Source organism: Vanellus vanellus (assembly GCF_965231255.1).
Source record: "Vanellus vanellus genome assembly, chromosome: 2".
Lineage (NCBI taxonomy): Eukaryota > Metazoa > Chordata > Aves > Charadriiformes > Charadriidae > Vanellus > Vanellus vanellus.
The window spans coordinates 10958422-10972379 of NC_138906.1; the positions used below are offsets into that span (position 1 = coordinate 10958422).

The 13958-nt window shown below is 38.2% G+C and overlaps 1 protein-coding gene across 1 annotated transcript in view; it reads right to left on the reverse strand.

The window, feature by feature from the left end:
• Nucleotides 1–13958, reverse strand: part of PTPRN2 (protein tyrosine phosphatase receptor type N2) — a gene marked incomplete at both ends in the record, with an annotated part of 658801 nt that overhangs the window by 24603 nt on the left and 620240 nt on the right. The window contains 2 exons of the mRNA XM_082499676.1: nucleotides 5005–5171; nucleotides 6317–6436. Coding sequence (XP_082355802.1) covers nucleotides 5005–5171; nucleotides 6317–6436 — 287 coding nt within the window. The remainder of the gene's footprint in view (nucleotides 1–5004; nucleotides 5172–6316; nucleotides 6437–13958) is intronic.

Consider the following 13958-nt stretch of genomic DNA (forward strand, 5'->3'; position numbering starts at 1 on the left):
ACACATTATTGTCTTCTCCAGCTTCCTGGTTAAAGATTCTCAGTGTCAAGAGAATGTACGTGAAGTCAATCGATAAAAGTACAGATATGGAACAGGTCTGCTGATATGTAAACTCAATGAAGCAAACCAAGATACTCGGTCTAAGAATGGAGCCCACAAAATTGGTTTAAAACTATTTAAATTGCCTTACAAAAACCCAAACCCCAAACCCTCTCTTCTGCTCTAGGATATATTTTGCATGTCAAGTAAGTTACAGGCCCAAACCCCCATAAAATATGCACACATATGTTAACAAGGCAAGCTGAATAAAGGCTGAAATGGGAAAGCATTGCTTCAAGAAATTCAATTCATGCAATTTCCTTGATGAGATGTTTGGGTTTACTGGAGCTAGAAGGTCTCCTCTAAAACCATTTCACAGGGCAGCTTCCAAGGGGTGACCAGACCCTCCGATAGTCCCCAGCTCGGCGCAAGTGTTACACAGGATCCTGACTGCTAAACTGAAGTGAGCTGCCGGAATTTGGCAACTGTGGTACAATGTTATTATGAATTTTACAGCATAACTAACCTACTGAATCATTTAGTTCTTGGCTGTTCATCTATTCACTAACATCTGTGCTGTGAAAACATGCATATATCTTTAAACATTGCTTACAGTATAGCCTGAAGATGCCTAAACTTGTAAATCTGACAGGGAGTCGGGATACCTGGAACTCAACCCAAACAGGCTACGGAGATGGTGGTGGTGTCCCATGAAACGGTGTTTTCACATTCTGCTTTTTATTATTTAAGGTTCTAACCAAACTTGATAACAATATGAAGTTCCTGTAATGATTCCTTTTAAACATTAGAATTCAGGAATTTTTCACAATTCTTACTCTTTTGTTTACGGCTATAAATCATACTTGCAGAGTCATTCTGTCTCTATTTATAATCCTTGGATGTAATAATTAATGCAGTAGAAAACTTTCTATGAAATAAGTGATAAGTCATTGAGAAGCACCTGACTTTAGAAGTTAAACGGACCATTTATATGTCCATAGATGCATATATACACAGGCACTACCAAGAGAAACTTCAATGACTTAAGCTGCAGCAGAGTTTACACATGAATGAATCATTCAATTCTTGATGATCAGATCTGAGGATCAACTCCTTCTATAGAACAAAAAGCCGGATATTTATTTTTCGTATTGTATATTAATAATATTTGAAATGTCTGTAAAAACATCTGATACAGATGGTCTGCGTTCCCCTACATGCAGCTAGTCATCCTGCTCCCACCCCCCATCATGTGCATTAGGAAAGAGTCGTTCCTGCATTTAAAGTATTAACTAAAAGCTAATAACTAGAGAGGGGTATTTACCATTTCTTTTTCTGCTTGTGTGGTTCCTTTGTTCCTTGTATGTCACCGCTATTATGATATTTGGATGTTGTGACTAGCCACCTACCAAAGCCTTAATACAATTTCAATGACAAACTTGATCTAAACCTATCAGTAAATCAGACCTCCCAGTAAATCAGACAGCCAGAGACACACGTTAGGGAAGGACACCTTATGTTTGTCAGTTTTATTGAAGGCGTTTCAAACATTTTCATTATCACACATTTCAGAAAACACATTAAAACAAAGGGTTTCAATCCAGCTGGTTCATAGCTTTGTCTATATATAGTTTGTGAAAATATTTAGAAGTGCAGCAACATCTCATTTCATTCTTAGTTCTGGCTAATGAGAGTGAGCTGAAAATTCATCAGTAAGCAAAGTTCTTGAATGTTGAAGAAAATATATATTTTATATATATATACATATACAGGAAGAATTAACTTAGAAAGAATGATTAGTAATACAAACCAACCCTTGGCTCATTGAGTGAAAAAGAAATCGTCATGCAAACCATCAGCAAGCAAAGGTCAGAGGTCGTTAGAGGCTCAGAAAAGGGGTTTCCCACATTGTCCCTGCAGCAGAGTCACAGTTTCCAATGATCACTTTTGTGACTATGCAACTGGGCTCATATTACTAGCTGCAACATCACAAAAATGACACTGGCAACCGCTAATTAGCTGGCAAAATAAGAATTTGTCCATTTTTAAAGTGAGCAGTGTTAGTAAATGCCATTGCACACAGCGAGAAGTGATAGCATAATAGATATATATTTTAAGCAAAGCCCTCACATGTGATGCTAATTATCTTTTAGCTTAGCAGTCCCTCTTTAAAGTGTAAATGTGCTCCCTCTGGGCTCAAGAAATATTTAATTACACATATCAGTGCATGACTAACAAGCTAGTCCAGAGCAATAATGATTGGTCTATTGTTCAAAATGAAATTAGGACTCCAGAAGCATTTAAAGCTGACCAGTGGTTTCTGTAGTAGCCTCACCTCTCAGGGACTGTCTTTTGTGCAGATTTTTTAAATACATAGAATAATCTCTTTTTGGCAATTTATACCTACGTTATGAAAGTATGATAGATTATTCCACAAGGTTTACTGTATCTGCTAAATGCAAAATCATCTGAAACAACGTCTGATACATAGTAAGAAAAATGTAAGCTTTCGCTTTTCAAAGAGACTTGCAAAATTTACTTCAATAAAAATTTCAAGGTCCATATTTCCACAGACTCTGGGCAAGGTAATTTTGGGAATCCAATTTTTCTTGGTGATGAATTATAAAAAATAGAGGGTTGGTTATGTATATGCTTAATTTCATATATGTATGTGAATATATAAATATACACACATATCCATATATATATATACAAACACACCGAATGCACATAAAAACATAGATAGATTAAAAGAAATGAGAGCAGCCCCATCCTAGCACTACCCTGCTCCCAGTATGGTAGCGCCGTCAGACGTTTATTCTGGGGGCTTTAAGACTCAGCTGTCGTAATCCAGCGGAGCTTGTACTTTAAATAGGAAGCTTCAGGTGTAAAACATATATTGTATAAATGAATTCCAAATACATTATTTCAGCAATAGTGCATTAGGGTTTTTTTTTTTTTTTCGTTAAAAAAGCAACAACATCAGATGACCAAGAAAACTGAGATTCACAGACCAGCTATTGTGCATGCCAAAATTCCTTTTCAGGCGGAATTTTACTATGCATTCAGTATTATGAGTTCATTGTACAAAATCTGCACGTAGCAAATGATTACAGTACCCTACACTGGACTGTGAATACATATTAAATGAACACTCCGAATTCAATTAAATCTTAACAGGTTCATTCCCATACTGGCTTTAAATACAAAGAATGGCAGCTCCACTACTTTTCTCATCTAGTTATAATTTTTCTTTTTCAAAGTATTGCACAACACTTCTTCAACATGGCTATTTAACCCTTACACAATGTCACTCTACGCAGTGCTTTCTTGGCGATGTGAACTGCGACTTACTGTAGACCTAATCCTGCAGTTCACGCAGGGACCTCAATTCTTACAGAAGCAAGTTGGAGTAGAGGTGCTCCGAACTTCAGATGTCCTGGCTGTACAGGCTTATTTATAGCCTAGTTAGAATGGCTAGCAGATTTCCCACTAACTTCAAAAAGAGCAAAATCGGACGCTGTGTTGGCTCCATGCTGCAGCCTCGCACAGCTTCATGGAACCAATTCAGAATTTTCACTACAGAAATTCACTACAGGCAACTTCCAAGGTACTACAAGCAACCCATAAAAATCACATTAAAGTTTGAACCCAGAGAAGAAAACCTTGAAAACTCAATTACAATTTCAACTTCATCCTGTGGCCGTGCTTCCTTCCTCCGCTACTGCATTTGCATTGCGAGTCTGTAGCGTATCCTTATATTCTTACCCCGCCGTAGCTCCCAGTGCCTCAGCACAGCTACACTCCGTTATTGACCTGCACCGGGTGAGATGACTCGCTACTTTGAAAAGCCTTGCAAGGCATACAAGAACACTGATGGATGAGGGGTGGCATTTAGTCCCAAAATTTTAAGGGTAAAATGTTGCCAACTGGGCAACCAGCTCCTGTTGGTTATACACCGGCTTCTCCCCTCAGGGGCAGATGCGTAACTCCGACTGGATTCAGTCAGAGCTCCCAGCACTTATTGAAAGAAACAAGTTTGGACCTTTTGAGCACTGAGCCCCTTATAATCACTTTGGGGGGTTGTAGATAATATTGTAGTGCAGAGAGGAAAACCCGCGATCCCACAGGCCGCTTGCGGATTGAGAACCAACTCCCCAAACCTCCTGGAGATTCTTTTCATTAGTCATAAGCGCATCGCTGTGGATTAGCTGATACACGCTAACACCTACACACGATGCACTGGGCACGGTTTGCAATCAAATGAAGATTATTTCGCTCCACTATTTATCATGCATGGCTTTAATTTTCAAATTAAAATTTAGATAGACACAGCAAACATTAGAGAAGGTGGCAAGGACTTTCACAGGTTTTGCCTGCGTATATTTGTATTTTAAAGCCACGCTGACTTTCTTTAAAATTCCAGAGGGTATGCTTTGTCAACATTTTCACCTGCTTTCTCAAATTTTCACCTTCCTGCAGCCAAAGAAAGCCTAGAGTCCTCACTGTTTGATCCTTACGAGCAAACGCTCCCACGGGAATGCCGTTATTGCCATATGACTCCATGGTGATTTTTTTTTTTAAAGCGTGCTCATAGAACAAAATTTATTTGTGAGATTCCTGCAATAAGGATCATAGGGGAGCCACACAAGAAGCCTGGAAGTTGCAGAATGGACAAATACTTGGAAAACAAAGAAACACAGAAGCACTGAAGAGCTGTACAAAGGGAAGAAAGGTGTCGATCTCTAAATGGGAAATGAGTACGTCTTAAAACCAGGCAACATCTATGTGTGAGACAACGCTAAACATCAACCTACTGCAGATTTGTCTGTTAGTTTAGCATCGTGGCATTCCAGGCTGAGGACCCCCTTTCAAACCAGAAATATTTAAAGGACAATTAGAAGGACTAGTTTAGTTGCTCAGAAGTGTATCGTCTTAAATGAACTGTCATACTTTGTGCTTTACCTGCGGAAATCCAGAAGGGATCTTGTGGAAGCAGGAACCCTCTGATCGTTCCAGCTGAGGAAGTGGAACTGTGTAACTGTGCGGGTCTCATTCGTCTGCAGGTTCTTCAGGTAGAAGCTCCTCACGAGGAAATCCTCACACCAGATGTGCTCAGAGACAAGGTTTACCTACACCCCACAGGAAGGAACAAAAGGACATCAGCAATTTTGGTTGCAAGCCGCATTTTCAGGACTGCAGGTGTAAGATGTCTGGGATGAAGGAATTGCACAAAAGTTTTGTTTTTATTAGCAAATTGGCCATTGCTGTGAAAAATTTTTTTTTTTAATTTAACAATCAGTGCAGTTGTCAGGAAGGGCTTAGCTGCCACTGCTATTTTATTGAAAACATAAAAAAAGTTCTTGACAGTTTTAATGCGAAAGAAAAAAATCACTAAATTGAAACTTTATATCATTATGTGAATACAAAAGACACTGCCTGAAAATATGTTGGACTGCCTGTGGCTTTCTACTCGGGAATGCCCACAATGCATTGTCCAGGCCCTTCTCAGGGGTCTTAAAAATCTGAGTTGAATTCCCATGAGAAGTCAAAAGTCGGTTTCTTCTCCTGTGTAGAAACATAAACATTAAAAAATGCAGCTTATTTGCAGGGTTCATCTTTCCAGAAAATGAGTTTGTTCACATTTTATTTTAAATAACTATTTCTTCACATTTTCCTATTCTTCTTATCTGGCATTGTGCTAATATTTTCGTCCTCTGCTCAGCTGGACAACTGGAAAAATCTGACAGCCATTATCAATGGTACATTTCGACAAAACCGGTGATATGATATTTTGAGCTAGAAATGTAAAGCAGAAAATAAAAAAAAATGTATTTATTATTGTGGCTGAAGCAAGAGGTAAAAATAGATAGCATTAATCACTATAGCTATAGAGGCTTTTCTGCAAAGACATACATATGGCTTTCCTAAGGCAAAATTCACTAGTTCTAAAAATACTGTTTTCCTATAAAATACGAATACATGGTTTCACATTTCAACCACTTGCAAAACCGTTTGAAAAACAAAATTGTTGTCCTTTTTTCATTGTAATACTTGGCTCATTATTGACTAGATTTTATGCAGCGGAAACTACCTTGCTATTAAAACCACGCGCGAATTTTTCACAAATCTAAAACTACTCGAAGGCACACGAAGAGTATTTAAGAGCCCTCGGCTCGACCTCCAGGTTAGATCAGCTTAAACACCATTTTGCCCCGTAGGAAATCAACCCGGACACTTACTGTCACGTTTACAACCAGATATGTTGTTTAGGTACCTCATAGATGTGGTAGAGGTTTGACCCTTCGTCTGGCCAATAGTGGTAGCACTGTTTGACTCCGTTTTCTGCAAGGGGTGTCAGCATGACAATAACGACACAGCCGTTCTCCCAGACCATCTGCAGACAAAGAAAGACACCGTGGCCACATTGTGACTGCCTAATTACTGCGTGACATGTATAATTACTGCACTCAGACACACAATCAAAATTTATTCCATTCACAGGAAATTTATTTCATTTTCATTAGACACTTTTACTCTGCAGCTGCTTTCAAATCCCTGAATAAACTGGCACCATATTTTGCAGGCGTCCATGAAATATTAAAGAATTTCCAGCGATTTCATTTCGGGTCTTCCACAAAATCTCTCCTCGTTCCTGGTACCGTGTTCAGCTGCTTTTCTGTCAAACTTTTCGATCCACAACGGGAATGCTGAATGACGCTTGCAGAACACACAACTATTTGGGATTTGATATTTATTACTAAACAGCATAGGCCTACTGAAGTCGCACGTACTGAAACCTGTTTGTGTCCTCAACCCTGGGTCGTTTTACAGTTTGCCATGTAGCAAAAGCTACAGAAGTGCTGCATTGCTCAAACAACCATAAAAGTTGCGTCTGAACAACAGTCAGGAGGAAAAAGCAGGAAAAACCCAGAGCAAAACTGGTCTTCCAGAAACACTTCAGACGGATAAATCGTCCCTCCAAAAGCACTTTTATAAAAGATTTGTTGCAAATGTACATTACTTTTCTTTCTTCTTCCTCCTTCCTTTCTTCCTTCTTTTTTCTTTATTTTTTCCTTCTGTATTCCTTTCTTTTTCTTATGTCTTTTCTTTTCCTTTCCTTTTGTCTTTTATTTTTCCTTCCTTATTTTTCCGGTCTCTCCCTCCCCCCCCCCCCCCCCCCCTTTTTTTTTCCTCTCTCTCTTCCCCTTTTACTTTCCTTTTATTATTTTTTTTTTTCTTGAGGTAGAAGGAAAGTCCAACTCCTGCTGCAGACCGTGCACTCACAGAGCACAGGTACAGCAGGAACAGAAGAAAACGGTGCATCTTCACTACCAGCATGATTGCTTAATAATAATTTAGAGCAGCCACAGAGTAGGATACAGGAATCCAGCGCATCCTCAACTAAAGGATTTGTGGATGTCTCCCACAAACAGCAGAACAAGCAGAGATGCTCTGGTCTGGCGTATCTCTGTTCCAAACACAGCCCGTGGCTGAACAAAAAGGCTCCTATGAATTAATACCAAGCAGCATCATCACTAAAAACTGTTATTATTATGCTGTACATTGATGTTATATTTGCATACAACTTTCATTGTCTTTTTGCTAGCATATAAAATTACTGAATGAAGAGTAAACTGCTCTTTTTGTGAAGGGTTATGTTTATTTCACAGAAATATTTATAAGCAACTGTATTGACATGTAAATTTTGTAAACAAAAAAGGCCTTTGTCTAAACTGTGCAAAGATGAGATGATACATTCAATTCAAGGATTATTTTTTTTTAATTACATATCAAATAAAAAGGTTTCCCATTCATGGATAATGATGTTGTCTTCTCTGTTAAGAATGGCTTGTATATAGAGAAACAAATAACATTTTTCTTCCTTTTTTTTTTTTTTGTTTTGCAACATAATTAAAGCAACTTTTAAAAATAGCTTAGAATTATTTAGAGAAATGAACCTAGGGTTTGCACAGAATAGGGTTATTTATAATTTTGAATAGGAGTGGGGAAAAAAATTACAGTTGAATGTAATGAATAAAAATAATCTTTCTTATCTTTTTTCCTTTAAAAGATTTTAACTAAAAATATCTGTAATCCACTCATCCTCCTGTTAAAACTCACAATGCCACAAAACCAGCAAAAATACTTTAAATTGATATATAATTTATTTTATAGACAGATGCAGATTTATCATTTGTTTCTCTTCTGTATTGCATTTGTTTTAGGCCACAGCTGGGAACCTTCTTTGTATGTAAGGAAGATGATAGAGATTTCATTCATTCTAACGTAGTTTCACCTTTTTTAGTCAGCAATCAGACTAAGATAAGAATTCAAAACATGTACCTTACTTTAAAACTAGCCCCACTAAATCAGTACTTTCATCACATAACGATTTAATGTGCCTCTAGAAGGTATAGAAGCTCATTGAAGCCATTACGAAAATGAGGAGAAACACAGTTTTTATGAGTGTAATAAAAATACAATGATCTAGACCATAAACTAATCATCTAGCACTCTGCCTGTGCCACCCAAGTGTAACATTATAAAAGCCCACTCGTTTAGAGAGGAATCCTTACAGTTTGGCAACCCTGTTCATTGGTTCAAAGCTACAGCATTTCATTAGAGAGGGGCTGTCTGCATCTCTGAAGATTTCATTAAGCATAAATCCAAATGAAAGTTAATTTAAACAAACAATTTCAAAGTTACTCTGGGGTATAATATTTCTTTTAGGTCATCGTGCGAAAACGTAGAAGTCAAATCTACTAAATCAAGAAAGCAATACAATCTAGTGCCGTCGTCCCTGTTACAAGCAATTGTCACTGCATCTCCTGTGCTTACCATCGGGAGGGGATTTTCACTAAGACTCACAGCCTGTGACTGCAGGACTACAGCATTTTCTTTGTCTCCGTGATAACTTCAGTATTAGACCACCAGGCTGTTCTCCGGATTTCTTTCCAAATAACGCAGAGGATTGAAAGGCAGTTCACAGAGTTTTATCCTGTTGCCTGTTCTCCGCCCCATCTTTAACTTGGTGATGGGCTTTTCAGAAGCCACATCTCCCAACACCTAACACTTTGCTGTACTCAGTGTCCAGACATGGCCACGTGCTAGAAAGCGTCCCCAAGGAGCGTGTCTTTGTACTTAACGGAGGAACAGGTAGCACAGACCTGGTCTGCACAGACCTGGTCTGCACAATCCCAGTACCACCTTCGGAGAAGGCCTCTGGTTACCAAAGAGACATTTCAGCTGGGCTTGCTGAATAAAAGAGGAGGTTCAGTTGCAAATTCACAGCGATTAACGTAATTCTGAACTTTGTATTCTTGCACAATAGACAAGTAAGTCAATGCATGTGATACAAGAATAAAGAGAACATAAGATCCTCCGGGCACAGGTTTTTCTTTTTGGGTAGAGCCCAGCAAAATTAAGCCTTAGACTCCAAGTGTCTATAAAACCTAAATATATATAAAAAAATATATATAAATGATAATATATATTATATATAAGAATAAACTTACATAGATCACTTAGCACAGGCAGTTTCATGTTTGTAATCTACAGTAATACTTCCAGAAGAAGAAATGTTGAATAAAGTCTTCTGAATTGAAGTGATAAAGTCTGAGTTACGTATAGGAGCTCACTACAGAGCTCTACAGTGCATGCTTTGCCAAAAAAAGAAGACAGTATATAATTTTGTATGACTTCAGCCTATATGCCTAGAGAGTAACATGTTAATGTTCTTTAATGAGGTTCTGCTGTATGCATCATTCTCAAAACATTTCTTAGACAAGAATAACACTATCCCTTTCCATTTATTGCAATTTAAAGGCTGAATCCTGCAACCCAAAGATGAGCAATGCGTTTGACATCCGCAGGATTCCCTGTTGATGAAATCCACCACGTGTAGAGACCTCATGCTGTGGTTATCTGGAGTGCCAGTCCCATACAAAGGATTTCCACATTGGAATGAATTATATTTAGTACGAATTGCTTGCAAAGGAGCACCGAATTGTTTTTTCAAGTAAGGAGAAAAATAAAATCACAAATAGGAGAATCAGTGCCACAACACTGCCACAAATCCAATAAAACACCAGTTTTCGAAAGTTTGTATTTTAAAATTTCTTTGTTTGCTGGCTTCTAAATAAAATGGTTATATGAATTCCTTTATTTTTTCAGACACTTCATCATTTCTAACTTCTTTTTATAATGAATAATCCATCCCAAACCCCTTTTTCAGTCATTTTCGTCTTTAGTTTAGTGATGGGGAAATGACAAGATATGTGCCCTGACTAGACACACTTCTTTTGACAAGGATTAGTGGAGAAGTTTCTAAAATGTGATGATTTAGAAGTAGAAAATAGATAGGATAATCAGTTAAATCCAGCCTGTTCACTAAAAATAACAGGCTAATCACACCAGCTGCATTCTGGAAGACATCTCCAGTAAACTGAAGAATCCATCTTTTCAGTCTTTTAGGCTTCCCAAATAGTTGGTAAATGCAACTATTTGGAACAGCAGAGAAACAAACAAACAAAAACTAAATAATTTCTAATGATAATCAAAACTCAACATGAATAAACACAGCTCCTAAAACAACAACAAAGCAAGGTACTAACCCTTGCTGGATCAGATAATATTCATCCCATTACATATCTTGAAAGTAATTAACTGTGATTTCTTTTGAGTTCTCCATTGGAAACAGGAAACAGTGTATTGAATGGCGACAGTCAGAAAATGGCATTTTCTGGACTATTTTAAAACCAAAACCAAATTTTTTAATGGGTTAAAAAAAGGGAGGGGGGGAGATTTTAACCAGAAAAAAAAAAATAATTAGGAGGGAATTTAGATTTTTGTTATCAACTAGAACTTCGCAATGTTGCCAGTCCAAAAGCAACCATTTTTGCAAAACATTTTCGCCGAAAATGACTTAGCATTTTGATAGGAAGTGGGTCAAATTTGGCAAAATCAGAGTTGCCATTTGCAAAGTCATAGCTGTGCCAGACAGCTAATCAAATCTGTGGGTTGAAGAATTAATGATCAACAATCTATGTTTAATTAAGAAAAATTATCTGACTTGCAGTTGAAAAAACAGCTTCAGAGAGGACCATATATAAATACGTGGTCATCAGGCTGGGTCCATGTTTTATGTCCCTGCTGTTGCAGCAACACTTGTTTGGAAGTCAACGGGAAAGGCAAACTCTAGATGACTGTATGTGTTGCAATAACTTCTGCTTTCGCAGAGAGACATAAACTTATTCTTCTCAGTAGACTCCTAACTCAAGCCTTATTATGAAATAATTTAAATATGAGCCCTATTTAGTATTGCAGGGCTGACAAAACCACATTAAGCAGGGAAAGTCCACCAAAATCGCCAGTAATCAGCTTTTCACTTTAATATTGGAAAGGTGGAGCCTAATCAATAGAGGGATAGAAATTTTAAAAGGACCACTTCTAAGTACCTTCTCCAACCAGAGCCATAATTAGAAGCGAGCATGGTAAACACACACTCCTTTACTGCACGCTTATGGAATTCCTAATGCTATATTTATTTCACATGGCTTGACAAGTTACTAGAGCTCTAGGGGCTGCTGTTCTGTGCCTATCTCTCCCTTGCTGTTTTTCTTTTATTAAATTAAAATATGCATATTTTACACATTGAATTGCTTTGTGTCGCTTTTCATCGGCTCTTCTTTCTGAAGGTGAGAACTGATTAGACATGCAGGAAGTCCCATTCCAGGCAAGGAAAATAAAACTTGGGAATCAAAACTGCTTGAAAGCACGGTGTTCTGCACAGAAGAGCAAAACACAGAAAAATAACTTGGGCTGTAAATTAATTTCAGCACTCACAAAACATGGTGAACTGGGAGCACAGAAACCAGCAACTAGAGCAGGGGAGGGTTTGGTACAGTTGTTCGTACTCAGCCCAAGGGTTTGGAACACTGATTTTGCAGGGAGACTCATTCAGCTACAGGGACATCGCATCCCACCCAATGGGATTTGCCCAGAGATCACTGATGACTAATCCTTTTTACAGAGGAAACAATCAACTGACAGTATACTGTATTTCTTTTGTTGAATTCCAAAACTGGAAGAGAGAAGCAAGTGTTGCCAAACAGACATGCAAAGATTTATCATGTCCTCATGACTGCAACTCAAGAATTGGGTTCTTAACATGCGATCTAGGAGGAAAACAATAGTCAGTTCTTGAACTTGACGCTGATAATATACTCCTGAATATGGGTAGAGAAAAATTATTCTAAAAATAGTTTTAGATTAAGAAATGCGGAATTGGGGGCAATGAAAAGCAAATGGCAACCGAACTCCCCAGTCTTCACTCTTCGGATTCCTTCTGCACTTGCAATAAAAATAGAGAATAATCGAAGCAGCAGAGATGAGGTCTCCCTACTCCCTATAATCACAACTGTGTAAACCTCCACTCCGGTGAGATTTCTTTTTGTTCGTCAGCAACAGATGCCCAGCTTTAACAAGAAAGGCGAAGAGCATTCCCAATTTCAAGACTATTTCATGTATTGGTGAATAGTGGAGGAAAGACGGGGTAATGAAAAGCTGGGGTTTGATCCAGAACATGTAGGATGACGCTCTTTCTCACTTCCCAGAGGAGCACCCTAACCACAAAGGGGCAGCACCTGAAGTCTACCTTCCTGGTCCTGTGTCTGACTCGGTGCTGTTCATGAGTGGTATCTGCTCTGTCATCCTTGCCAGACTGGAGCCCTCCAGAGACTCAGGCACCTGGGGAACTATCTAGCCTGAGCTACAGATCTATTCAGGCAAATGCCAGGGAATTTTCTGGTCTATTCTACAAGTGTTGACTGTGTTAAATTCATAGCTTGCTGTTGTAGGTGCTTTGAACCTTTTTGAACATCTGCAAAATGATGAAAATCATATTTCTCTACTCCTTCCGTAGGAGTTACATAATGCTCATACACTTCTTAATTTGGCTGGTCATGGACAGTGGACATCACAGAAAGACAACAAATACTGACATAAATATATATCACACGTGATTTGATCTCCTAAGGCAACTAAGCAGCATATCCTCTTAAGCTACTTGGCAGGAACTGCCTGATCTCTCCCTCTCTTTCACTGACCATGGTAAAATAAAAAAAACCATGAAAATGCACTTCCCTCCAGAAAGGTCGAGGGGAAAAAAGGGCAAATGTAGGTAGATTTATGAAAGCAAGGCATAATGTGGGGTGTTTTCCAGAGGGAAAAATTATGGCCTCCTACGGAAATCTCCATTTGGAGATGATGAACCTTAGCAGACATGCAATTTATGAAACTGGTATAATTAAGAACAATTTTTCAGTGCAAAGGCAGTTGGTTCTAAATATCCTAACTCCTAGGAATAGTTTCTTGCATATTATCATCCCTTGCTTCTTAGAATATTTTGCAAGTTAAGACATGTACTTCATGTCAAATATTTCATGAAATTATAACCCAGCACATACGGAAAATAATAAAATTTTATGCCTCCAGAATTATTCACAACATGGAACTCCTGCTGCGAAAACTTGTTATAGATCAGAAATGTTCTACATCCTCTTTCTTTTGAATTATGTTCAAAGAGATGTTGAATTTTAATAGCGCTATGTGAAAGAGCTGAGTGAAATCTCACTGAAGCTGCTGGACAAAATCATCACCTTTCATTCAAGATAAATGTAGGAAACAAGCAAACTCTTTTATGGAGCCTGATAACTGAAATTACAGAAGTTATCATCAAAAACAAGAGAAACGAGAAGCATATGGACCCATGAGTTTCTCTAGAAACTGATATGCTTAATGCAGAGAGAGAGGCATTAATCAAGGCGAGATGATTAATCCAGATAAGCAGCAAAAATGTGTAAAAGGAATAAAGAAACCACCAGCACAGCTCAACAAACTGGCATTGTGATCCTGGT